General features: G+C 44.3%; 1 protein-coding gene across 3 annotated transcripts in view; it reads right to left on the reverse strand.

Moving 5' to 3' along the window:
• Positions 1 to 16,296: 16,296 nt before the first annotated feature.
• LRIG2 (leucine rich repeats and immunoglobulin like domains 2) overlaps positions 16,297 to 27,680 on the reverse strand; it is a 62,052-nt gene continuing 50,668 nt past the window's right edge. For all 3 annotated transcript variants that reach the window (XM_047083245.1, XM_047083247.1, XM_047083246.1), the window contains 4 exons: positions 26,764 to 27,213; positions 25,787 to 25,936; positions 23,853 to 24,143; positions 16,297 to 21,397 (listed from right to left, as the gene is read on the reverse strand). In XM_047083245.1, the coding sequence (XP_046939201.1) occupies positions 21,171 to 21,397; positions 23,853 to 24,143; positions 25,787 to 25,936; positions 26,764 to 27,213 (1,118 nt within the window). In that variant the 3' untranslated portion in view covers positions 16,297 to 21,170. The remainder of the gene's footprint in view (positions 21,398 to 23,852; positions 24,144 to 25,786; positions 25,937 to 26,763; positions 27,214 to 27,680) is intronic.

Genomic DNA, 27,680 nt, shown 5'->3' on the forward strand with positions numbered 1-27,680 from the left:
CTTGGGATTCTCTTTCTCTTTCCCTCTCTGCCTCTCTCTCTCTTTCTCAAAAATAAAATAAATAAGCATTTTTAAAAAATGTATCCATTGAATTTCTAGTATTTCTATGTATCAGCAGCAAACAGTGACAATCTCCCCTGTACTTCTTCTTTCATTACACGCATCCCCCTTGTAGTTGCTAGTGCAAAATCTCTACTCCCGCTAGTCAGGGACCATGTCTTTCTCATTAATTGCTGTGTCTGCAACACTCAGCCCAGTATTTGGCACAGAGCAGGTTCCTAATAACTCTGAGTGTAATTCACTAATAGCCCCTGGCCTCCAAGATCCTCTAGCCCAGGGAGGTGGAATGGGGTAGGCGGACTCAAGCCCGCAGACAAGGGGCAGGACTGTGTCCAGGTGCCCGCACAGCAGGCAGGAAGACACTGGTAAGCCGTCAGCCATGTACCCCATACAATCGACATGTATCCCGCATCCTCTGGCCTGGAGCAGACTGCTGCCACCACCTGAGTCCATCTGTGGAGATGGCTTCGATCTGTCCAGACAGGGGAGCAGAGCGGAGAGCAGTGATGCATTTATTCCATCCAACAAGTAACTATTGACAACCAGCCCCGTGAAAGCCCCGTGCCAGGCACCACAGAGGAGACAAATGTAACTCAGGCCTGCAGTGAGCCCCACGCAGGGCTTCTGAGTACACAAACCAGCAGCCTCGGCCTGCCAATTCCTTGTGCAGTGTTCTTTCCACAAGAGCACCGCCTTCCAAAAGAGATGCCCTAGCTGCCAGAATCAGGAGCTTTCTTCTAGCAGTGTGCTCCAGGAGGCTGCAAGGGAGATTTCTGTATTTGCACAAAAGAAACAGGACTCCTCCTGCTTCAGGGAGCTTCAGTATCTAGATGAGATGCGGGGGTAAGAGGGATCTGCTCCCGGAGACCTGCCAGGCAGATGTGGGGTTCAGTGCCTGGGATGCTGGGAGAAAGGAAGCCACAGGCAGAGTGCGGGGGCGAGGACCAGGTGTGCAGGGGCACACAGAGCACTCTGTGTGGGGCATCAGTTACCTGGGGTTCTCCGGCCGGCCCTTGTCATGGGATGGGGCGCTGCTCCCCATGTAACAAGCCCAGCAGCTCCTTCTGCAACCCCTGCCCCTCTTTGGACCCGCAATAACAATGGACATGAAGGCTTTCCGGGTTTCGCTTCCTGCCTTCAGAAATCGTTTCCTGTGAGGTCTGCGCTCTTTGGGCTACGTGAACACCAGCATGCATCCCCTGGAATGCCTGCACTCCCTGACCTGTCAGCATGTGTCGCTCTGGCTACAATCGCCCACCCTATCCTGAGGCATTTTCAGTTAAACAGGCAGATCAAGGACAGAGAACCAGGCTAAAGCGCTTTGCGGAAGCCCAAGGAGATGATATACACTAATGGCTGCTCTACACAGGGTTCCTCAGCCTCAGCACTATTAACTTCTGCGCCAGACCATTCTTTGTTGTGGGGGCTGGCCTGTGCGCTGGAGGATGTTTCGCAGGGTCCCTGGGCTCTACTCACTACATAATAGAAGCCACTCTCCAGTTGTGACAATCAAAAATGTCTCCAGGGGCACCTGAGTGGCTCAGTTGGTTAAGCGTCCCACTTTGGCTCAGGTCATGATCTCGCCATCTGTGAGTTCGAGCCCCGCGTCGGGCTCTGTGCTGACAGCTCAGAGCCTGGAGCCTGCTTCAGCTTCTGTGTCTTCCTCTCTCTCTGCCCTTCCTCCTCTCATGCTCTCTCTCTCTCAAAAATAAATAAACATTAAAAAAAATTTTTTTTAAATGTCTCCAGACATTTCCTATATTCCCTGGAGGTAAAAGTTATCCCTGGTTAAGAACCACTGGAGTAGTGGGGCACCTGGATGGCTCAGTCGGTTAAGTGTCCAACTCTTGATTTCGGTTCAGGTCATGATCTCACAGTTTGGAGTCCAAGTTCTACATCAGGCTCTTTGCAGTGTGGAGCCTGCTTGGGGTTCTCTCTCTCCCTCTCTCTTTGCCCCTCCCACTCTCACTCTCTCTCTCAAAATATATAAATAAACTTAAAAAAAAAAAAGGAACACTGGTGTACTGTCTTTGAGTTTGAATCCTGGCTCTACCATTTGTTAGCTATGTGAGCACAGCAAGTTATGTAACTAATCTGTGCCTCAGTTTTCCTATCTGTAAAGTGGGGATGATAATAATAATCACCTCATAAGATTGTTGTGTTGTTTTCTGCCCTGCTTATTTCTGGTAAACTATTTGAGGCAACTTAAAATAGAAGCACATACACTAACGGGAAATTTAAAAAAAAATTTACAACACAAAGGTAAATAATTTTAATACTTGAAGAATTCATACACATTAGTGAACCGCTAATTTCACCTAGATTAGAAAGACAGGAGATAAACACAAAAGTTTATAGGAGAAAATAGCTTAACATTGAAAAATGCCCAACAAAGACATAAGAATTTAAATAGCCACCAAAAACAACCTATTAAAAATGTCAGATTAGCAGATAAGAGGGCAATGAAACAGACGCTCTCATATGTTATAGTTAGAAACATGGCAAATTAGGGGCATCTGGGTGACTTGTGTGGCTCACTCGGTTGAATGACTGACTCTTGATATCGGCTCAGGTCATGATCTCACAGTCGTGGGACTGGGCCCGTGTCGGGGTGATCATGGAGATTGCTTGGGATTCTCTCTCTCTCCTTCTGCCCTTAGCCCACTTGCATGCATGTGTGCACACTTTCTCTCCATCAAAATAAATAAGTAAAATTGAAAGAAAAAGAAACATGGCAAATTAAGATTAGTTCAGAGGTTAAATAACCATTAAAACTGGAGGAAAAACTATAGGGAGGAAGCTAATTTTGTCACCAACTCAAAATCAGATGGCGCATTCACTTAAGCAACAAAGAGAATCCTGAACTTCCCAGCAGCCACTGCAAAAATAAGAACACAGCTAAGAGAACTCACCACCGGCACCTCCAGGAGAGAGAAATTGTGTTCACTAGGCCCAAAAGGAAACATGTGAGTTCTAACACAGGGACATGACTCACAGAATTAGACAAGGTCTCAACAGTGATATAACATGTGCCTCAGCTGTAATAAAGCTTATCTAAAGCGCCACACACAACTCCCCTCTGCTCTGGCCAAGAATGTGCCCCTACCCAGCCACTCCCCACCGAAGAATGGATTCCCCGACAAGGGAATGTGGCAGCAAGGGGGGGCCGGCAGGAGAAGCGGCCTCTCTCTCCTACCTGCCTGGCTGAGCTGCAGTCCCCTCCAGGCTCACTGGCCTCAGTAAAGGGAGGTCTATAGTGGAGCTTGGCACCGGGGGAGATGCTGTGGCCAAACCACCCACCTCCCCCAGCTCAGTTCTGAGTGGCTCCCTGGGCTGACGATGAGGGCGGTGTGGAGGGGAAGGAACCAGCTCTAAATGTGTGGAATAAAGGAAGTAGAGGCTCAGAGTGGCCCAAGGAAGGAAAACAATCACCTGAACGTGACATGGTCAAAGTAGCTCCTTGCCCTCTTAGCTTCCCTGTGCCTTGGTTTCCTCTTCTCTAAAATAGGGAAAATATTCACCTCATGGGTTAATGTGAGGATTAAAAGAGTTCGACATGTAGGGGCGCCTGGGTGGCGCAGTCGGTTAAGCGTCCGACTTCAGCCAGGTCACGATCTCGCAGTCCGGGAGTTCGAGCCCCGCGTCAGGCTCTGGGCTGATGGCTCAGAGCCTGGAGCCTGTTTCCGATTCTGTGTCTCCCTCTTTCTCTGCCCCTCCCCCGTTCATGCTCTGTCTCTCTCTGTCCCAAAAATAAATATTGAAAAAAAAATTAAAAAAAAAAAAAAAAAGAGTTCGACATGTAAAGTGCTTGGAGCAATGCCTGGCACACAGTAAATGTTAGCTGCTATTATCATTATTATTGTTATTACCCTCAACATGCTTCTGTGTATGTCCTAGACCTAAGCAACATGTCTCCTGGAGGACCGCACAGTGTGGGCGATAGGAGAACCGTGTGAACCATTTAATCGCTGTATAGCTCTCAGCCTAGAGCCAAGCAATGGGACCAAGTACTGGTCCATGATGTGCCAGAGGAGGCCTGAGCCTGGGGATTAGTCCCAGCCCTGCCACTAACTGGTGCCCTTGTGCAAGGGCCTTGGGCAAACCCTGGCTCCAATGTGGGCCTCAGTTCACTCACCTGTCAAATGTAGGGACGGGACTAAATATTTCCTAAATTTGATATCAGAACCACTTCAGGACATCGTAAAATGCAGATTCCCAGGCTCTACCAATTGAATCCAAGTCTCTAGAAATGGAAATGAGAATCTGAATTTCAATGAGTTCTTTGGAGGATCTTTTTTTTAATTTTTTTTTTCAAGTTTATTTACTTATTCTGAGAGAGAGAGAGAGAGGCAGAGAGAGAATCCCAAACAGGCTCTGCACCATCAGCTCAGAGCCCCATATGGGTCTCAAACCCACAAACCGTGAGATCATGACCTGAGCCGAAACCAAGAGTCAGACGCTCAACTCAATGAGCCCCCGAGGCGCCCCTCTTTGGAGGATCTTGAGGTTCAGTCAGATTTGAAAGCCTCTGACTAGCTGAGCTCTAAGGCCCCTCAGACATTCACGTGCTAATAGTAATTACAGACTCTCCGGGAGCAGGATGGGGCCGGTGAGAGAGCTCCACAAGAGTCAAGCTAGTGCCCTTGGGGCTCTTCCAGGGTTTAACCAGCTCTAGCAGCAAGAAGTTTTACTTTCTGCCTAATCAAACACTCCATCTCAGCATTCTACCTCCCACTCTGTGGGGTTCACTCTCATGATTACAGGAAAGTTCTGGTCGGTGTCCTTGAGCACAATGCCTCATGAACTTGAGGGCTACTTGAAGCCAGCCTGGTCCTGCCAATACCACCGGTGAGATGGCTCTTGACTCTGGCCCTCCCTTTCCATTCCCATCGCTACTGCCCTCGGTCAGCGTGTTAAAACCTCTTGTTTGGACCATGTAACAGTTTCTTAGCTCTCCTTTCTTCAATCTTTTCTTCACAGTATCAGCAGTTATTTCCCTAACCCCAACTTTGATTGCATTATGTCTCTAGCACACAACCGTCCACATCTCCAACCAAAACCTAATGCCTCAGACTTGTCTCAAGGCCTTTCAGAGCCGAAACCAACAGACATTTTTGCTTTCATAGCTTATTACATTTCTCTTCTATAACCTCCTCTGGCCAAGAGCCACCTTGGGCTACAGTTAACTCCTTAAAATTTTCTTGATAGGGGTTTCCCAAATTTGTATACCGTGGAACTCTCTCTGTACCCCTGCTTATTTTTCAAGGCAAAAGACCCATAACAGCTCATGGACAGTAAGTGATTCATGGTCCTCCATTTGAGAGACACTCTCTATGCTTTTCCATCTGCTTGTCAATGACTTGACTCTCTAGTCTAGAATCTGCTCAGGTCTTGAACTCCAACTCAGAACAACCATCGAATGTTGTCATGCCAGTTATCTCTCCACCTGACCGTTTTTGAATACTGTCAGGGTTCTACAGAGGCAGGGAAACCAGAACACTAGTCTGTCCCCACCCTTATTCCTTCTTTGCCTTCCTTCCTGAGATGGTACCACATTTCCCCCCAAAAGTTGAATTGCTCGACGTCTCTCTTGATTTACTTAAATGAGCATATTTGACCATTCAACCATCTTTGTTTTCCCAACTTCCAAATAAACAGCCTCCACTTCTCATTAGCAACCCAAGCAGGTAAGTATCTACCTCTCCTGGGGCCACTCCCTTTCCTGCATCTCTGACAGACATTGTTGATTGATCACAGCACTTGGTCCTAAGCCCCAGGTGTGATGGTGTAGATTCAGAATCCCTCTCCAACGCAATTCCCCAGGCAGATATCATCCATCAATCAGAGTTGGCATGCCAGTTGAGACAGTCCTACTTACCATCAACGACCTAGCTGATTAAATAGCGAGGGTGTTTACTAGAAAAGCTCTGTTGAGTTTCAATTTCAAGTCCCTCACAGAACCTCAAACTAGAGTAGTCTCTAGTTACACTCCATCTACTCTAAGCCTTTCAGGCTAGAGGATCTGTGTTGTGGGTGAGGATCTATTAGGAGTCTAATTTGGGCTAAGAATTGGAGTAAGATTGCCAAGGTCAGAAAGCCTTCCACTGAAGAATTGTCCTGAAGCATTGTCCACCTCCCATCTCTTTCTCTTGCCAAACCCCACAGAGGTGTCTGGTGAGCTGGCTGGTCTCTAGACATAAAGAAGGGCACCAGAGAGGCTAGGCTATCAGACAAAGGACAAACTACCCCTAGAAAAACAACTCTCTGGGGCAGACAGCAATTGGAGATGCCCTCCATGTCCCAGAGCGGCAGAAAGGGTTTCATCTTGGCCTGAGCTGATGCAACCATCAGCAATGGAACCATGTACAGTGGAAAGACTGGTATCTTCGGTCAGATAACAGGCCGCTCCAGTTTCTCCTCTCTCGTCCCCCGCCCTCCTTCTCTGCCAAGCTGATCACATTTCTTTGGTGATTTTCATGCTTAGTCAGTAGGTCTTAGGGGACAAGTGTGAATTCTATAGGGACCTTGTCTGTATAAAGCACTCTGTGTGAATATTATTCTCTGTATCTTCCTTCCTTCCTTCCTTTCTTCCTTCCTTCCTGCCATAAGCATTTATGAAACACCTACTATGTGCTATGTGGTGAGCACTGCTGTAGAAAAGAAAGCACTTGAACTCTGACTGGAGCCACCAGGAGAGGCTGTACATTAAACAAAGATAATGCCACTGCTCCAATCAGCAGAAAAATGCATTTCAAGTTGTTTCTTCTCTTTTTTAGACCTCCAAAGAGCTGTAACTGTGTGGGAGAAAATTGAGAGCCTGGAAGCGAAAAAGCAGGAATTCCAAGGAATGCTACAAAATCATGAAGAGCTCCCAGAGGGTGAACACAAGCCAGTTCTCAAATCCAGGATGCTATAGAGAGATCAGTGGAACACTTCCTAGAGCCTTTAATTATTGCCAGGTACTGTTTTAATTGTTATAATACATATCAATTCCCTAAATCCCTAAAGTAGCTGTATGAATCAAATACTCTTAGGGGCGCCTGAGTGGCTGAGTCGGTTTAATGTCCGACTTAGGCTCAGGTCATGATCTTGTAGTTCGTGGGTTTGAGCCCCGCATAGGGCTCTGTGCTGATAGCTCAGAGCCTGGATCCTGCTTCAGATTCTGTGTCTCCCTCTCTCTCTGCCCCTTACCTGCTCTCTCTCTCTCTCAAAAATAAATAAACATCTTTTAAAAGGTAAAAAAAAAAAATACTCTTACTATCATCACTTAAAAGATAAGAAATCAAGGGACAAAGAAGTTACTGTCTTGCCCAAGGCCAACAGCTAAAAAGTGGGGGGAGCTAGGATTTAAATCTATGTAGTCTCCTTGCAGAGTCCTAAGCTACCTGAAATATGTACATTTAAATAAACAACAGAGTGCTAATTCATGGGTTGGAGTCAGGTAGAGTGGACATCTGGATGAGCTTTTTACCCCCCAGACTGTCTAGCAGTTAAAGACAGCAAGGTTTTGATAGCTGGGAGCTCGGGGTACCTACCATCCCTCCGCCATACTTTTGAGGAAGGCTTCTTAAAGGCTGGCCCCGCCCCCAGACCCGATCACATCCCAAGTCCATCTAACAGACAGCAAACTGGAGCCCTGGTGCCTGACCCAGAGTACAGCTCTCATGTTCTTGAGTGCCGGACATGAAGACAGGTCTGCATGGGTCCCTTTATGTACTAGCAAACTCTACGGCTGACTGAAAAACCACACAATGTCATTAGCACCGAGTACAACCGTGTCTCTGGTCCCAGAAGCCTGAAGCTCTGACTTCTACACTGGACTCTACCATGTACTGTCCCTGGATTAGGTTTTTTTCATCCGTAAATATTTATTCATTCAGGGGCACCTGAGTGACTCAGTCGGTTAAGCGTCTGACTTTGGCTCAGGTCACGATCTCACAGTTTGTGGGTTTAAGCCCCGCATTCGGCTCTGTGCTAACAGCTCGGAGTCCGGAGTCTGCTTCAGATTCTGTGTCTCCCTCTCTCTCTGCCCTCCCCCCTGCTCACACTCTGTCTCTCTCTACAGAAATAAACAAACATTAAAAAAATTAAACATATATATTTATTCATTCAGTAAACAATTTTGAACACCTCCAGCGTGCCAAGAACCTAGCACTAAGCCCTGAAACCACCACATTGAATTCAGTAGTTGCCCCCAGGGAACTTGAGATTTGCTGGGAGAGACAGACCAGGAAGGGGATCTTCACGATGCACTGTGTCCTCCCAGGGCTCCTGAGAGCAAGGGAGGGCCCCACCCTGCCCCTCCTCCCGGGGAATTTGTGAGCAGCAAATGAGATCACACAAGAAAAAGTGCTTTGTAAATAGGAGAGGGCGAGAATGAGGTGTGTGCGGGAGCAGAGGGAGAGGATTTAAACCCAAGTGCTATCTACCACGTCTGCAGATCTTGGGCAGGCTGCCGGCCAATCTAAGCACCTCGTCTGGGGCTGTGAGCCTGGGCAAGGCCTCCTGGATGTAAGAAGACGCAGCCTGAAGCTCTGGGCTCGTTATCCCAGCAGGCCAAGCCCAAACCTTGCTGCCCTGGCCAAGCTGCTCTGGGCTCCGTCCCGGCCGGAGCCTAAACCTATGTATGTTCCTTTGCTTGGAGCCAGGAGCTTTTGCGGCCCCCTGCGCCCCCTGACCTCTTCAGGGTCCTAGCTTGAACAGTGACAAAGGCCAGATCTTCCCTGTATCGTGCAGCTAGAGAAGCCTGATTTCCGTGAATCCCCCTTATATAAGGATATCGCCGGAGGTGCTGCCAGCAGCTGCCGTTCGCTGTACTGAAGCGCCCCCTGGAGGCCAGTTCTGGTTCAAACGAATGTGTAGGTGTTTCACAATCTGCCTCAGCAGGATAAAGGGGGAAAAAAAGATGCTCAGAGGATTAAAAGGCAAGAAATGGCAGCGGACCCTGAAGAGGACCCCATCAGTCCCTTTACCAGCCTCCCATGGTTTACTGATGAGACAGTCAAGGGCTGAGATGTCTTGGCTTGTCACTGGGACGGGATTTCCTCTGTGGCCAGGGACCTGTGTGATGCCGCTGTTCCTGACATATTCTAAAATCTGGATCTCAAGAGCAAACATGCAAGAAACCCCTCCAGTTTTCCCTGCAGCCCCACCCTGCAGGTGAAAACCCATCTGATCCTCTTCTCCTATCCTAAACCTCAGACTCTCTGGCTAGCTTGGGAAAGGGGATTTTCGGTGGATAAAGCCTCCTTCTGGGGAGAGTTTGCTGATTCTCCTTACATTTCTGAAATGAGCTGCCCTACACCAAGCAAGGACACACATTTCATTGTGAGCCACTTATTCAGTCATAGCTGGGGTGCCTGGGTGGCTCAGTCGGTTAAGCCTCTGACTTTGGCTCAGGTCATGATCTCATGGTTCATGGGTTTGAGCCCTATGTCGGGATCTCTGCTATCAGCACAGAGCCCACTTCAGATCCTCTGTCCTCCTCTCCCTCTGCGCCACCGCCCCCCCCCCACCTTGGCTAATGCTCTCTCTCTCTCAAAAATAAACATTAAAAAAAATACTTATTCAGTAGTAGCTGGATGAGTCTATAAAGACATCAATAATAAACCAATAGTTCAAAATCAGCATGGAGTTATTTTTGCCTGAAGAAAATCCAAGCCAGATGGTAGCAGAGTATCAGGAAAAGTAAGCCAAGCTCCCAAACTGAGCAAGGAGATTTTATTTAAAAAAAAAATCCTCTTACTTTAGGTTCTTCTGCTCAATCCTTTGCCAGACCAGTAACTTAGCTTCCTACCAACTGGGTTTGTTGAATTCTTGAGTATCACTGGAAAACAAGATACATAAAGTTTTCAAGCTCTCATTGTCGACAAAGCCACAGTTCATGCTACTGGGGGCAGCAGCTGCGTGCAGTATCCAGGGAGGGCCCTCAGAGGACAAGTCTTTGCCTACAAGCTGTTGCTGGGCCCTCTTCAGGCCAAAGACCATTCAAACAAGGGGCACCCTTTAGAGTCAACCCTGAGGAGCCTTGGGTAAACTAGAATGGTATTTGAATCTATTAAAAAAGCTACATCTGTCCCTCATGGAACAAGTGCAGTCCACTGACTGGCCAAAGGGCTCAGAAGAAGCCATACTCCAAAATAAGTCAGACTGACTGAAACTGAAGTGTTTGCTTCTCCATAGTAGAAACGATTCCACTTGGTGCTCACAACAGTCTTGATGTGAGATCTTGAGGTGAGTATTATTATCACTGCTGTCTTGCAGAGAAGGAAGCGGACACCTAAAGAAATTGAGTGATTTTCCTGTAAGCAAAGTAGCCAAGATTTGAACCAAGGGTTCTGCTTCTAGTTTTCCCTATGGCATCATCTACCTTGGCATGAGGCCAACATATTAAGTAGCGAAGAGAATATTCTGAAAAGCAATTCAGTTTGCCACAGATTGCTGGGAGAGAATTCTTACATAATCATTAGAATAACGTTACAGGGTGGAATCTGTGGTCCGAGGAAGACCCTGATTGAGGAATAGTGCTCATTGGAGGTCAGTTCACACAATATACTTTCTGGGAGGCTCAAAACTTCTCGATTAAACAATAAGATTTCTCCTTTGTTTCCCACTTCCTTCATTTAAACCACACGGGCACTTTGTCCCCTATAAAGTCCCATGCAAGTGTTTGTGGTTATTATTCTTCGGATAAAGTAAGTTCCCTCTTGGAAGAGTTAAGAAGAACCATTAACAATTGGAAGAAACAAATATACAATGGGGACAGTGGTGAGGGTGGGTTTATGCACCTGGAAAAACTACAGTAAAACTCAGAGCTGGAAGGGGCCTCTTGAGAGCACCTGTTTTGGTGGATGACATTAAGACCCAGCGGTCAAGTGACTTCCCAAGATCATGTGGTCAGCGAGTGGCAGAGCCAGTCAGAATCCCGGTCCAATGGACTCCTGGCTCAGGGCACTTTTCACTTGATCATCATTTGAAGAGACTGTGTCTGGTTTCTAAATAAAATCCAGCTAGCAATCCACATCTCCAGGGCTACCCTTGACATGACTCTTTGAGGAAACTGTTGTGCTGTTCTGGATAGGGAAAGGAAGGAAGGGAAAATGGAGCTCTCCATCCCAAGTCCCCATAACAATAGCTAACAGCCGCCAAAACTTACTGAGTGCAGTGCTGGGCACTGTGCTTAGTACTTTATATGTATTAACTCATCTAATCCTCTCAACAACGGTATCAGGTAGGCGTGATTATTTCTACTTTACAGATAAGGAGAAACTGGTTTCACAAACAACCTAAGGAACTCACTTAAGCTCCCACAAGTGGTCAGAGTGGTAGGGATTGGAAGATTGTAGTCCAACTCAGTTCTACGTCAAAGCCAGTGCTCCTAACCACTGACTTCTAAAACCATATGGTAAATGCAGGAGCGCCCAGGGAAACTCAAATTAAATTTTGGCTGACCACAGGGAATCCTCATGCCCTGGCCAGCTGTCCCAACAGAAAACTGCAGCCCCTGCCTAGCTAAAAGAGGGGATTTCCACCACAGTGGCAGCTTCCAGACTTCAGTTTCTAGCTTCTTCTGCCCAGACTCTCTCACTGGGAGTGGGGGAAGGGTAAGACCAGCAATAAGGGAGGAAACATTCAGAACTGGAGGTTTTAGTAGAGACAGAAAGAAAACAGACAGGTTTGTTTTCTAAAGCAAAGGTATCCTAAAGCCACACCCTGCCTTCAAGGGCTACACAAGAAATTCTACGCCTTTCGTAAATTCTCCCGCCACCCTCAGGAACCATTTCAACAGGTCTTGGCATCCACTAGAACTTAGGACACAAGAAAGGACTTCAGGGCAAAATGAATCAGTCCTCTTTCAATTGGAATTTCCTTTTATAAAAAATCCCTTCCCCGGAGGGAAGAAAGTAATGTGCCCAGCCAGCTCCTAGGGTCTTCTCTAAATTAAGGCTGCCCAAAGGAAGGAACACTGACACTTTCCACAAGGGAAGATCAAGAGGTGCTTTTCAAACTTCTTACCTCGCTGGGTATTAGTCTTTCAAGCTCAAGGGACCTTTAGGAAATAGCACACATTTGGCAGGTGAGACAGGCAACTAAGGTCTAGACAAGCTGTGGGAAAAAACTGGTGCTTAGGAGGAGTGGGGTCCAGTAGGCAAAAGTCCTGCCAGCACGATGCATTGCTTTTTCTCCGGGTCTGCTGTTTATTGTTATTTTGCGCTTCTCCAAAATTCTCAGCACCGCACACTTGAATCTTAACCTTGAAGTTCCTTTCCAGTGAAAGCATACATGTGTGGTCCCTGAGCCACCCTCAGTTTCCATGTATAAAGAACAGGGTCCCGGAAGCAACAGTAATTCACTGTTTGACAATTGTACTGCCTCTCTACACGGTTTCTGGCATAGAATATACACTCGTGCACTTGTCTCTGGAGCTTGCCCAAAAGAATAAATAATTCGCGCTAGCCTAGATCACTGCTGACCTTAACCGCAAGCCTATTGTTTTTGAGATGGATGAATTTGCACTGGTTTTGATGGAACATTTAAAAGGGACATGGAATTAAACTACTTGAGCTGGCAAAGAACTCAAGAGCAGCCGGTCATCCCACACACGGGATTCTACTTATTGATTTAAAAACCTGGTTTCTTGTGAGAGAATAAAATAGGAGCTTAAAGGCACTTACTCTTGAATGCTTCAAATACCTGCCTCTTTGTTCCCAGATGCACTCTACTTGCACTTACGCTGTAAACACACGTCCGTTTCCAGCGTTCTGGCAAGCACTGTTCGGAGCTGCAGTTGCCTTTTGTTTGAATTTCGGTGAGGCTAGTGATGTGTGCACGTTGCATTGCGTCAGAACTACAAGCACGCCAACCAATGTTCCTCGGTTTCATTTCCAGTTTCTCTACAGGGCTTTTCAGTATATAAAGCACCAACTGGGGTCAGAGGACAATGTGGTCCAGTATAAAGAACATGGGATCTTGGGAAGCCTGGGTGGCTCACTTGGTTAAGTGTCCAACTTTGGCTCAGGTCATGATGTCACAGTTCATAGATTTGAGCCCCGCGTCGGGTTCTGTGCTGACAGCTCAGAGCCTGGAGCCTACTTCGGATTCTGTGTCTCCCTCTCTCTCTGCCCCTCGCCTGCTCTCTCTCACTCTCTCAAAAATAAACATTAAAAAAAAAAAAAAATCTGGGCTCTGGAGTACGTGACCACAGGCAAATCACATAGCCTGAGTTACAACAAAATTCTGCCGACCTGCTTGGGTTACTGAAGACTATTAGTTTGCTCGGGCTGGCATAACAAGGTACCCCACACTTGGTGGTTGAAACAACAGTTGATTTTTTTTCACAGTTCTAGGGGCTAGAAGTTCAAGATCAGTGTGTCAGCAGCTTTGATTTCTTCTGAGTTCTCTCTTGTTGGCCTGCGGATGGCTGCCTTCTTGCTACGTCCTCACACGGTCTTTCCTCGGTGAACATGCATGTCTGGTGATTACATTTTTTCCCTTTTATTTTCCTTTAATGTTTACTTATTTTTGATGGGGGAATGCAGAGAGAGAGGGAGAGAATCCCAAGCAGGCTGCATGCTGTCAGCACAAACCATGAGATCATGATCTGAGCCAAAATCAATAGCCGGACACTTAACCAACTCAGGCGCCCCTACATTTCTTCTTAGAAGGACACCAGTCATACTGGATTAGCACCGACCCTAAAGGTCTCATCTTAACCTCATTACCTCTTTAAGAGATTGTCCAGTCACATTCTGAGGTACTAGAGATTGAGGGCTGCAACATATGAATTTGGGGGACACACAGTTCAGCCTCTAACAAAGACTAAATGACAAAGGTGATAAAAGCTCACATTTTCCCTGTCTTTGGCATAAGGAAAAAATGTGTGCTTTGGAATCATGCAGTGTTAATTTCAGCTCCTGGTTCTGTTGCTTGCTAATTAGATAAATTTGGACAAGTTGCTTGTTGGACAAGTTGTAAAATGGGAGTAAGAATATCTCCCTCAAAGGGACAGTTGTGAAGATCAAGGGCCAAAGCACTTAACAGTATCTGGAAAGGGTAGCAGACAGAATGTATTTGCTATTATTGCATTATTTCCTGCTGGCAATAATTGTGATCAATGCTTCCTATTTGCCTCTTTTTGTCAAAGTGCAACTAGTCTTGGTGATGGTCAGTGAACTCAATAGAGAACCTTCTGTCCTGGGGATTTCAAGAAATATTTCTTGGTTGGCTGAACACCTCCAAAGCAGCTGAAACTTCCCCAATGGAGCCTTACTATCGCGATTACCCAAGTCCACATCAGATCCCCCGTGTCGGACCATGTCCCTCCCAGCATGATGTACTTCCTCTTCCCTTAGCCTTATGATGACCCATGCACTTCCTTTTCCCCTTAACCTATCTTGTGACAGTTTCCCTTATAACAAAAGTCACAAGCAGCCCAGCCGGAGCGCGTTGGCCAGAAAGACAGCAGGACTGGAAAACAAGCAGGATGCTACCAAAAACTCCACCATGCAGGGTGCCTGGGTGGCTCAGTTGGTTAAGCATCCTGACTTTGGCTCAGGTCATGATCTCACCGTTCGTGAGTTCGAGCCCCACATCGGGCTTTGTGCTGACAGCTCAGAGCCTGGAGCCTGCTTCAGATTCCATTGTCTCCCTCTCTCTCTCTGCCCCTCCCCTGCTTGCGCTGCCTCTCAAAAATAAACATTAAAAAAAAATTAAAAAGCAAAACAAACAAAACACTCCATCATGCAAGCAAGCAGCTTTAGGGCAGGGGTTGGTGGCTGAGCTGAAAAGGTGTTTTAAATCGCTGCTTCCAGTCAGGAAGGCCTCAAGGGACAGAAGCCCAGTCCTCAGTTTCAAACTAGTAAGAATAAAAGGAATCTCCAGAAATGAGGGAGACCAATCCCCATCATGACTCATAACCATGTCATTACGTGGTTACAGCACTGTTCCTGTAAAAGTGGTCTGCAGATCAGTGCCTATCCATAAACTATTTGCTACTGGTCCATGACAAAGCACAGAAATCAAGAGTAACATTTAGAAACTTTAACAGCAGTTTGACAGAGTGATTTTATGTCTGTTAAATCTGTAATTTAATAAAATTATTAATAAAATTAATAAAATTAATAAAATAATGTAATAAAAATGTTATGGTTGTCTTTTGTTTCGTTTTTCTAGAAATTCATTCTTCCTGTACTTTACACAAGTGTTGGTCCATGGCCACTAGCCCAGCAGCACAGGCAGCTTAAGCACTGGGTTAGAAGCTTCTAAACAGCCGAGTGTGAACAAGTCTCTTGCATAACTCAGCAGGATGCAGCTACTTGGGCTCCAGTACATCCCCTTCCAAAACAAAAAATACTGAAGAAACTATAGCATTTTCCTTCATTCCACCTTGTCAGAGAAGAAATTGAGTGTTTTCTTAATCAGGAATATTGTAAAAATCAGCTTCCAGTATACATCCCCGTCCAAACTTCACCATATTGGAAATTATCGATGTCCAGAGGGCTTTGTATTCAAATAGTTCTGAAGACTACAGACACAGTATCTGTCCCGAGCTAGAAGGTATCAGTGGGGCAAATGCTGAATGTGTATCAGAAAATCTGGATTCAAGTCCTGGCTTTACTGCCCAAAAGCGTTTTGACGTGTGTAAATGATCATCTCAAGCCAATTTCCTTAACTACAAAAAAATGGAGATTAAAATGATCTATCCAATCTACATTTTAGAGAAGCTTTGTGAGATTCGAATAGATGATGTCTGTGGAGCGTGCCCCATAAAGTGCAGCAGAAGTGCACGATGGGTCCAGCCCTCAAGGAATAAAAGAGGGGCTTCTGACAGTCTCAAAAGAAATAGCCCCTAACACAGTACAGTGAGGAAGCTGACCAGAAAACAGACCTTCTTCAAGTATTTTGCTAATTTTGAATTCGAAAATGCTGCCTTCAAATCCTTCCTTGTGTAGGAAGCATTCTTATTTTTTAATGAACTATGAAGTGTGTTTCCATTCTGCCAGGCATCGCTAGATGCCAGGGTGGACAATAGGAGGGAGGCAGAGAGCCCCGGCCCTTGGGCAGCTCATGGGTGCAGAGTGTTCCAGAGGCAGGCTCAAGAAAGTCTGTGACTCAAACACAGCAGAAATTAGAGAGGGGCAATAACTTGCACAACTATTTGGAGACCCTCTCAAAGGACCACAAACTGAAAAATGCACCATTTCCCTCCTATACTTCAGGCAAGAGAAGACCAGAAAATGATAATGTATTTTAGCTTTATTGAAGACATATTACAGTAGACAAACAGGTAGACAAACAAACACATGCTTTATAAAATATACATTCTCATGTGTGAGAAAATATAAATAGATACTAGGAAAGGATCACACTGAACACCAACTTGGCTTTTAACACTCTAGGTACATCTAGTACCAGGGCTACTTGGACCGATGTCCTCCGGTGGGATAAAGAGGGAAAAGGAGAGGGTAGAAATAGTCTTTCTATGGATCAAGAGGCCACTTTAAGCAGCCAAGAGATATTCCAAGAGCACTTGACCACCTGATGATCAATTTCTCTTTCAAGACAGTTACAGTTGATAAAACATCACTTTACTCTTTGTATCTAAAAACAGGCTCAAATCAAGATGATTTTTCACCTTCACCCCACTCATTGGTGGAGATATTAGGATTGCTAAAACACACTCAACACACAACCTTGAGGGAGCAGGTCCAAAGATTACTACACACACACACACACACACACACACACACACCCTGACCTCTTATCACTCACAGAATCTCCAGATGATTCATGGGTTCAAGGGTGTTGTTTTGTAAAGAGCAGCTTGTAATACATCTCTTAATTCAGAACCTGTTATTTTTGTCAACAAACCAGGCAGTTGTCCAAAAAAGAAAAAAAAAAATTAAGGCTAACTCATGGTGGTTTAGACTGCACTCTATACAAAAAAGTTCTAAGTTAGAAGCAGGAGGGAAAAACATCTGCCAGACTGGAAAGAGGCCATGTCACAGAAGAATGAGACATTCCCTACAGGTTGCCAAAAATCTCAGCACAACCTCATAAGGCCCAACTGCTTCACAATTACCCCTGTAATCTGCACTGAGGAGCAAACTCAGAAGTGGAGCACGTAGCATGAAATGGCAGTAAATTTACCTCTGTGGCTCCATTACCTTCTAGCATTTCTGTGGATATTAAAATTATTTTGGAAAAGGCTGTAACACACTTGGGTAAAATACTGGGTGTGAACACCACAATTCCAACCCCATTCCAATCGGAGTCCTGCTGGTAAGAAGAAACAGGAATAAAATTAAAGAGTAAAAAGGACGGTTATAATATTATATAGACTTTTAAAGTTTTTATTATGGTAATGCCATTTGTGTTAGTAACTAGTTATAGATTTCTGCAGAATAAGCCCAGAGTTTCATGGTTTCAGCCATTAGCACAGAACAGGCTCCTTATGTAAACCCAACACCAAAACTCTTTAGTTGAAAAAAAATGTCTTTAGTGCTCTATACTTACTGTATATAAGACTTTGAAGGAAAAAGTTTTAAGACAGTCAGATTGCTTCTGGAAATTTCCAATGATAAAACTGAGAGAGATCTAACAGTCATCTCGCCCATATTCTCATTCTCAATGTAGAAATTTCTTCAATGCTACGAACCGATGATTATTTGGCTTCTGAGTGTACTTTTCCCACAAAACACTGATTATTCCAATTACTGGACGAATTTGTTAGAGAATTAGTTAATACAGAATTACTGGCAAGTGTATACTGCACTTCCCTGTAACTTCTGCCCCACAGAATGGGGGCAGATACGACCCCGGTCCTCAGGAATAAAAAGAGTGAATTTAATCCTATTTCATGGCAAAACTTTAAGTAATTAAAGACTTATCGCATCTCCCATCTCTTAGGAAAATGGGTAAGAGTCTAAGTTGCTCAATATCTTAATGTTCCTTTTACAACCCACCAACAGGCAGTGTGAAGGCAACTCTTTTTAAATATTAAAGTTACCTTTCGGAAAAATACACATAAAACACTCTGAGATGGCACATTAGAGGGTTTCTGATACTTTGTATCCCATAGAGTAACTTGCACACTAGGGAAAGCACTTTAGAAGCTGCTGAATGACAGAAAGCCAATGGCTTAGGTGTAGACCATGTGCCAGGAAGGCATGGAGTTAAAGAAAGATGCTATTTCTTCTTCTAGATAGACTTAAAGAATCAGTCTAAGAGGGGCACAAATTAAGAGGACTTAGGCATCCCTACTGATACAGGGTGATAACTGGGTGAGGGGTAAGAGAGTATTTCTCTCCGCATTTTGACTTGCTTGGCTTTGCAACATCCCTGATTCAAGAGGCATTAGGCAGACCTTACATGCTGGGAGGAAACACTGATGAGCCACTAACCCTGTCTACGGGTAAGGGTTAAATCACTTCTTGGTCAAAAGCATATGCAATAATGAAAAATTTCAGGAATTTCTTTTCCTAAGATTAGAATTTATTAAATTTATTATTATTTTTTAAGACCATGGGTAAGGCTCTTGATATTTAAACAAATTCTTGACTCGTTTTTTTTTTTTTTTTTTTTTCTTTTTGGTTATTTAGGCAAGCTAGGAGTATCTAGGAGGACATCTCAGCTGTTTGAGGTGATGTAAGGGTGAACCTGGCTGTTCAGGAGACCAGACCAGTCCTAGAAGTAGTAGGACCATTGCTAGGGCAGAGGCAGCGCTCTTGTCTTCGAAGTTTTCTAGAATACTGGTTCGCAGCCTGTTTGTTGGCCCTGTCACCCTTAACAGTCTTGCTATAACTACACCTTTACACTCAAGAAAGTCTGCCAGATTCTGAGTGGGAGTTCAGGGTAGTGACAGGGTAACCTTGAATACACTGGAAAGGTGAGGGAGTCACGAACTAGCCACAAATCAGCCACAGTGCGGCCTCAACAGACTCTGATGCTGTGGTGTGCTGGGGCACTAGCCTTCAGAGCTGCTGCTCGAGAGAGCAGTTGGTGGCTTCCATCGAGTCAAGACTCTTTGTTTGCTGAGACTGGTTCAAAGCAGAGTGTTTCTTCTAGTTGTGAGTATTTCTTACGCTGTCACCCCTGCTATGGAGGAAGGGAGTCTGGCTCAAGTCAGAGGAAGCAGCACCACCCCTGTTACTCTAACAAACGTCCCATGAAAGCAGCTTTTTATTGGAGTAGCCTAATCCTCCTTGGCTCCTGGAGGGATCACAGATTCACAAGACGTTACAGCTGGAAAGGGCTTTGGACTAGCTAGCAGAATGCCCTCATTTCATAAGCGAGAAAATCAGGCTGGAAGTGAAGAGACTCGCCCCCGACTGCACAGCCAGTAAGGAGCAGAGCTGGGAACAAAATCCAGGTCCTGACTCTAAGTCAGTCCCGTACAGATCACAGTACACGCTGGTAAGGAAGAAGAGGAGTCACAAACCGGAAGGAGAGAAAAATGGTGATATTTAAGAAGTTCAAAGTAAAAATGAACAGAGGTTGACAGTTTAAAAAGGAAAGAGAGAAAGGCTTGGCAGGAGAAACAGCTAAAGAGGTGCTGCTGTCTATGGGAGAAAAAAACTGAGGATTGAAAACCAGTGTGCAATTCAACTTTCTGGCAAAAAGCGAAGATATTATGTGAGTTTAGAACCCCTGAAATGCGCAGTAACTTAGAAACAGAAATTTGCATTTTAGTGATGGAAGTTATCCAGGATGTAACTAGTGCTCACTAGGTTTAGAGGACAGGATCTGACAGCCTAGGTAAGAAAATCTGAAAGCACAGACAAAAAAAGAACTTTGGTCCATTACATTCCATTAGAGTGTGAAGACCTTTGTTCACAGAAAGTTTTTTGCTATCACAGAAATTCAAGAGAACTTTTTGGCTTAAATAATCACTTGTACAAAACAAGGACCACTCTGAAGCTTTATAATGTAAGAATCTGTGCACATTCAATGACTCCCAAAAGCACTCTTCCCTTCTTAAGATATACTGTGCATTGGTAGAAGAGATATTACTTAAAAAAAACAAACAAATAGAAAAGAAGCAATCTTTGGTTTCCTCGTCAACAACGTACTTTGCTGAAAGAAGATATTCCCAAAAGAAAATTTCCTTTGTCTATGTGCACACGGCTATAACAAGACTGCTAGTCTTTTGAGTCTTTTTATGCTTAGAAAGGTAGTATTACCCGGCACTCGTAAACAGATGGCAAATGACTAGATGTATGAACTTTTAGGTATGAAGAAAGTGGTTAATTACACCAAGATCGTGTTTGTGTGTACGCAATCACTAGGTACCCTGCCTCTGTACATATACTTCTTAACAAATACATTTTTAAAACTTTAAGCAAAGTCTTTAGGTTCGCTAAACCGAGTTATACAAAATCTGTGGTCTGAGAAGCTGCTGTCAATATTATAACTGGATATTATATATAATTTTGGCATATCAAAAATATTTACAATACAGCCAACACATATGGTCAATGAATACAAAAATTATTTATAAATGCACATGTATTTACAATAAGATCCCTGGGCGATAGGGACAAAAAAAAAAAAAAAAAAAAAAGATTCACAAGAATACAACACCCACTGACATGGTAACAGTTGGTCATGCCTGGGATTCTTATCAAAGACCTTGAATATCAAAGCCCAGTCTCAACTATATGCTTAAAACCACTGAAGAATCCCAGACACACTTCCCAGAGGGCTCCAAAGTTATTTGTATTCCTTGGAAGACAAAACAGAACAGTGATGTTTTCTTAGAATCATTCCGCAGGTTGAGACAATCCAGCATGTTAAGCAGCAATGAGACTCTTCCTAATAGGCAATGCACAGCTGGGCACATCCCCGTGGAACCATCAGGAGGCACATTTGTCCTGTATTTTCCTCTGCCCGTGCTGCATGTGTTTTATTAGATGAACCCATTTCTGTCAGCCATTACCCCTTCTTCATCAGGTATAAGCCCAAACAAATGCCCGGCCCACCTTGGTGTGGTCAGATGTAACTGCAGATAGGGAAAGCAAATGCTGACTTCGGGGTTTCTTCTGAACTCTGAGGTAGTAAATACAAAATTAATTACCTTGAGTCTTTGCCCAGATTTCATCCTGGAGTGGGTTTCATGTGCCCTCACAACCGTCTTGAATGTTCCGAGTCCTACTAAAGTCAAAAGCGTGGTCGTGCAACCTGTGACAGGGCATGGAGGATGTGGAACAGTCTGGACCACTCTCCGCCAGACCCTCGCTCTGATGGAGTTGCGGTGACTCAATTACCGGCTGCTGGGAAAAGGGAGGATGAGGCAGGCCTCGTTCTTTGCTTGCGTTCCACAGAGGCCGCTGCAATGTTTCTGACAATGAAAGACAATAATCAGTGGCAAACGGAAGTTCAAAACGCATGGTCTAAAACTTAATTTTCTTCTACCCAAATCCTCCAAAAAAAGATGCTCAATATTCCTGAATAAGGACACTGAGAACAAATGTATACTTGCCATCTTCTTAGCAACAATTAACAAAAGAAAACAAAATAGAAACGGGAACCATGGTCTTTCAAGCCCTTCTACCCAACAAACTTCACCAATTATTTACTGAAACCAGGAGCTATGTCCTCTCCTTTCATCTATTATTAGTGGTTCTGCCGCTACAGAAATTTAAAAATAAAATGCTTTAGACACATGGAAACAGACTAAAATAGCATCCATATTGTCGTGAAAGTTGCATGACACACAGACAAAAATCGCTCATTCAATGCAGCCATTACATCTTTAAATAACAAATGCCCATGTTAAAAAAAATTCTTTTAAAAATAAACAACCACTTCCCTCCAGCTTCTAGCATGCCAATAATTCTAACAACAAAATAATAACCCAAAGCAGCAATTTTATTTTATTTTTTTTTTTTTTTTAATTTTTTTTTTTTTTTTTCAACGTTTATTTATTTTTGGGACAGAGAGAGACAGAGCATGAACGGGGGAGGGGCAGAGAGAGAGGGAGACACAGAATCTGAAACAGGCTCCAGGCTCTGAGCCATCAGCCCAGAGCCTGACGCGGGGCTCGAACTCACGGACTGTGAGATCGTGACCTGGCTGAAGTCGGACGCTTAACCGACTGCGCCACCCAGGCGCCCCCCAAAGCAGCAATTTTAAATCAGATTATCTGTACTTTGTGGTTTCAAAAATACGCATTTCTCATTCACCTTATCTACTGCAGTGGTGAACTCTTTCCCCAAATATCAGTTGCTGAAAGTTATATTAACTTCATGGGGATGCATTTTGGAAAAAGTTAGCAAAACATTCTGGAAACAAACATTCAGAAATAAAAACAAAACCCAAGGGAAAAGAAGACCAGCACAGGGCTTTTTAAGCTTTAATATGCATACAAATAACCTGGGGATCTTGTTAAAATGAAGACTCTGGTTCACTGGGTCTGGGGTGGGAACCTCGGTCTGCATTTCTAAAAGCTCCTAGGTGATGCCGAAGCTGACACCACACTTTGAGTGAGAAGGAGCTAGAACACCCCACTTAGGAATGAGCAGGGCACCAGAGCATTCATTTGCACACTTCCTCACTTACAGACCAGCTTAACAATAAGATGTCCCCAAAGTTAGGAAAAAGATGCACTGCACTTTTGCTTTTACTAAAATTTTTTCGTATGTGTGTACCTCTTTCAAGACACAGGAACATGTATTTACCGTTGGCACACTTCTAACATGGGCACTGAACTTCAGTGACAATATACTCTTCTCTGACTTGTATTCTCTTTAGAAATCTTTGGAGAGGCTTTCTTAATTAATTATTATATATTTATTCAAAATTCAGGGGCTCCTGGGTGGCTCAGTCGGTTAAGCGTCCTACTCTTGACTGGCTCAGGTCATGATCTCCTGGTTCGTGAGATCGAGACTTGCTTCAGGCTCTGTGCTGACAATGCAGAGCCTGCTTGAGATTCTTTCTCTCCCTCTCTCTGCCACGCCCTTCCCTCTCAAAATAAATAAACAAACTTAAGAAAAAATGTACTGCTAAAAATAAGAACTTAAATAAAAAAAAAAAAAAAGAACAGAGCATGTATCTTAAAAGTCCCATGTCAGATCATTTACTCCCACCAGACCCACCCCAGGATGCACCTATAGTCCTCCCCCTCCCCAATTTCCTGTGCTCTTCCATTTCAGGTTGACAAGAGGGTGACAGTTGATGAAAAGCCTGGAGGGACAGGAAGACATGCTAAGGAGGGCCCTTCATGGTCTAGAAAGAGTTGTCAGCAAATGCCTCATCTGCACAATGTAACATATACTTCTTTTCCCAGGCCATGTGGGCCAGCAGACACTATCCCAAAACTGCCTCCTCACTTATGGCCCTGGATCGTAACACCCCACAGCACCAGCTAAGTGATCCTGGCATTCGATGTTTACCTGAGAGAACAGTGACCAAAACATTTTTAAATCTTCTCCATAAAAACCTCCACCGAATTATGCCCAGATTATATCCTTAGCATTTCCAATCTCCATTATTTACATAAAGATGGAAGAAACAATTAACACCCATATGACCCCTTTTAGAAGCTTTCTCTGTACGGCTTCTGAAGCTTTAGGAGTGTGACCTTGATACTCCCACAAAAGCTGTTTCCACCCTACAGATACAGACTTCTTTGTAACCCTTATCCCTAAAAATCTCTGGCTCCAGTTTACACCAGCTAATAGTAGCTCGTTACTGCATTATACCAATTGGCTTGCTTCCTGTCAAATCAGAAGGAAAAATCAAGTAGGGGAGGGTAAAAACAAAGCAAAATAAACAAAAAACGCTGTGCCCTTTACCACTGTTCATCTGTGTGGAGGGAAGTTTCTTCTCATTTATCCTCTCATGGTTGGCGGGAAAGGCGGCCAACTCTCTGTCTGCTGATGACACCAGGCTCTCCAAGATAGGGGCATCTTGGGGAGCATGTGCCAAATATGTTTCTTTGGGCATCTGGACCATGAGGCCGGACAGCGTGTGATCCAGAACATCCTCCTCGGCAATATAGGTGTACGGACAGTATTCTCGGGTCCTGGAGTAGATGTTGGCATTGTCGTAACAATCGGAGCAAATAACCCGGGTGCCAGTGCCACCTGATGACAACAAAGGAAAGAATCCTTCAGTTAAGGAATCAGCTTTGCCAATAACCAGTTTCCTTCACCAGCCGCCATCATTATCATCATAGTTGGCACTGATTCAGCACTTATTCAATACACCGTTTCACGGTCTTTCTGTGAATTAACTAATTTAATCCTCACAACCTCCCTATGAGGTAGGTACTATGGTTATCCCCATTTAACAGATGGGGTAACTGTAACACAGAGAAATGAGGTAACTTGCTCATAGATGCCTCCACCTTGTTATGGTAAGGAGGTGAAATCTGAACTCAGGCACTCTGGCTCCAGAGCCCATGCTCTTGAATGCTAGGTTAAACCATCTCTGTCCAGCCTGTACAGGTCAGGCCCAAATCAAGGGCCAAGATAAGGCTGCACTGTGCTACAAGTCACATGTTTGAGTTAAGCAAACTAAAGCAGAGAACAAGGAGTTATGATGACTTCACAAAAACCCGCATCCCTTTCATGCCATCAGGGAGTTAAGCAACACTCATTACTAAAAGTACCCCTCGAGAAGGCCTCTGATGGTCAAGAGTCCTGCCTGATACACACGTGTTTGGCAGAAGTAAAGTTTAATAATGAGCTCCCTGGCCAGTTATGTGTTTTGAAAACTGATGAAAGACAGGAAAGAGAGTGAGAAATAAAGAACAAGTAATTGTTCTTGACCAGGCAACAGTGTTAGAACTGGAAGAGACCTAGAAGTAATTTAGTTTAGCCCAGAAAGCAGTGTTATTGCCCACCAATTTCAAAGAGTAGGGACATTTAAAGATGCTTTTAAATGCTAGCAGTAGCCCCCTTTCCATGGAAAGCCAAAACAAAATCCAATTTATCGATTAAACCGAGAAATTCTGTTAACCCTCGGCCTAAACAATCTCTGTACAAATAGAATAGGCCTTTCATTTGAACAATACTTGAAGAATTACACAGATTTGTTGAAAGGATCTATGAAAATCTTGAGAGAAGTGCTTTATAAGATATTGCTTATTTATTTTAAAAATTAGAAAGTTACAAAGCTCAGATTTAAGTAACTTGTTCGTGGTCCCAGAGCTGTAAAGAGAAACTAGGAATCAAACCCAATTCCTCTATCCCTTAATTCATCTCCCTGAGCTCTGTCACTCCCTGCAGGAAGGGTAGAGCGAGGGAGAGAAGTAGTATTGAGAAGTGGGATTCATTTAACTAGGGAACATGTTGTATCTCTCTGCTGTTCTCCAACATATGCTGATAATCATCACTGCCCTTCAAACTTTAGTATCAACCTGCCAGCAGGAGACCCAAACCTCCCTGGATATGGTCTGAAGAGTGCTCATGCCTTAAAGGATCAGACACCCGAGAAAAGTTTCTAGAGCATCTCCTACTTTGGTTTGGGAGCCTTTGCTGTGTACACCAATCCCTTGATTTGGGATGTGTTTCTCCTTTCTGTCAGATGGTTTTCTTCTCTGTTAAGATTTCCATCCAATCAATTTCCAGTCAATTTCCATCCTATTTTGCATGCAGCCAAATGTTTTCCGTGAGTATCTTACTTTTAAAATGTTGCCTCAGGTTAATGGGGAAAACGGTACACTGAAAACTAAACTCAACAGAATAAGCTGAAATTGTAAGCATATACAACAAAGAGTCATTACCATCAGTGCCTTTGTGTAAATATCCACTGGTGGGAGGCATAAGTTGCTGATGACTGCCTGCCTCAGAGTTACTGTAGCCTTCCTGTGGCTCCGACAGTGTTCCTTGGGAAGACAAGTAGCTGGGAATGTCTGCAGGCAGATTAAGCTCCTCTGTAAAAGAGACATCTATAACTCTCAAATAAAGTTAGGTGACTGAAGCCAACACTCAGAAGACACTGTGCAAATGTGTTCACTTTGATACTCTTGGCCAGGAAAATGCTATGTACCTAGGAACTCAACAGCTCTTAGAATTTTCCCCTAAACTATTTCTCACTAAAATTCTTTTCAAAGCTTCATTTTAAGGGGCGCCTTGGTGGCTCAGTCAATTAAGCATCCTACTCCTGATTTCAGCTCAAGTCATGAGATCACAGTTCGTGGGATCGAGCCTTACATTAGGCTATGCACTGAGAGTGCAGAGCCTGCATGGATTCTCTCTCTCTGCCCCTTCCCCGCTCATGTGTGCACGCGCTCTCTCTCTCAAAATAAATAAACATTAAAAAAAAAAAAGTATTACTAAAAGAAGCAGAACCTGAAGTCTGAAATCTTATCCATAGGCAAACTTTCACCATCTATCTGACTGAGCCTCTTCTCTTTCAGGATTTCCGGGGGAGGGGTATGAAAGGCTGATCCCAGTCATAAGAGCTCCACTCTTTCCCAAAGGGAAGCTATGATGGAAATGAGCCCTTGGCATTAAAGAAAGAAGGTGTACCTGTAATGTGTTTATGAAAGCAAAGTCTTGGGGGAGTATCTACAAATTCTTAAAATTATTAATCAGAAAGGTTCTATTATATGGAGGAAGTGGACACTTTAAGAAAGAAACTCTTCCTTCTACCACATGTAAAGTATCAAAGCTCCATAGCTTTTTATATTTTACGACAAATCCTACATTATGTTCCTGACTCAAGTACAAGCCATTGGTGTTAACTGGTACCACTCACCTGTGTTTGTGATACTATAGTCTTCATTCTTCCTTCTCATGTGGTAAATAACAATGACCCAGATCAAAGAGGTGCCCACAACACAGCAGACCACAACAATGATGACAATGCCAACTGTGGTCCAGCCATCGTCTTCATGCCCAATGCTACTCTGGGAAGAGTCACAATTGGGGGATGAAATGACATTGAGGTAAATGTGACCACGTTCTGTTCCAAGGGTGTTAGACATGATGCAGGTATATTTTCCAGCATCTTCCAGGCCAGCATCTACAATGATGAGAAGCTGGTTGGCTGCAGCAAAGAAGTGCCGTTCTGTCACCAGCAGTGGCCCATCATCTTTGGTCCAGTTGAGGCGAGGAGCAGGACTTCCTCCCGCTATGCACTGTAATACCGCAGTTTCACCTCGGGTTACTGTCTTGTCCTCCAGGGGTCTGATAAATGAGGGTGTCTCTTACAGAAAGATGTACAAAAGAATCATGTTAAACAATTTTATTTATTGATTTCTACTGAATTAGACAAATGAGGTGTTAATGAAGTAAGTAAGCACTTTCATATGCCCGCAGGAGGATTGAAGTTCATGTTCCAGAAAAGCAAAAGCCTCAAAAATCACTAATTCTACCTTGGGCAAGCTATCCTAAGCAAGGAAGTCAAAGATTTATACACAAAGATGTTTATTATGAAATTGGTGCAATTTTTAAACATAAAAGAAAGAGATCTTTTTTAAAAAAAATTTTTTTTTAATGTTTATTTTTGAGAGAGAGAGACAGAGTGTGAGCTGGGGAGGGGCAGAGAGACAGGGAGACACAGAATCTGAAGCAGGCTCCATGCAGGCTCTGAGCTGTCAGCGCAGAGCCTGATGTGGGGCTTGAACTCACAAACTGTGAGATCATGACCCGAGCCGAGGTCGGACGCTCAAC

This window comes from Lynx rufus, unplaced genomic scaffold (assembly GCF_022079265.1).
Source record: "Lynx rufus isolate CCGP_SWC_20201006 ecotype Redwood Valley unplaced genomic scaffold, mLynRuf1.p SCAF_2, whole genome shotgun sequence".
Classification (NCBI taxonomy): Eukaryota; Metazoa; Chordata; class Mammalia; order Carnivora; family Felidae; genus Lynx; species Lynx rufus.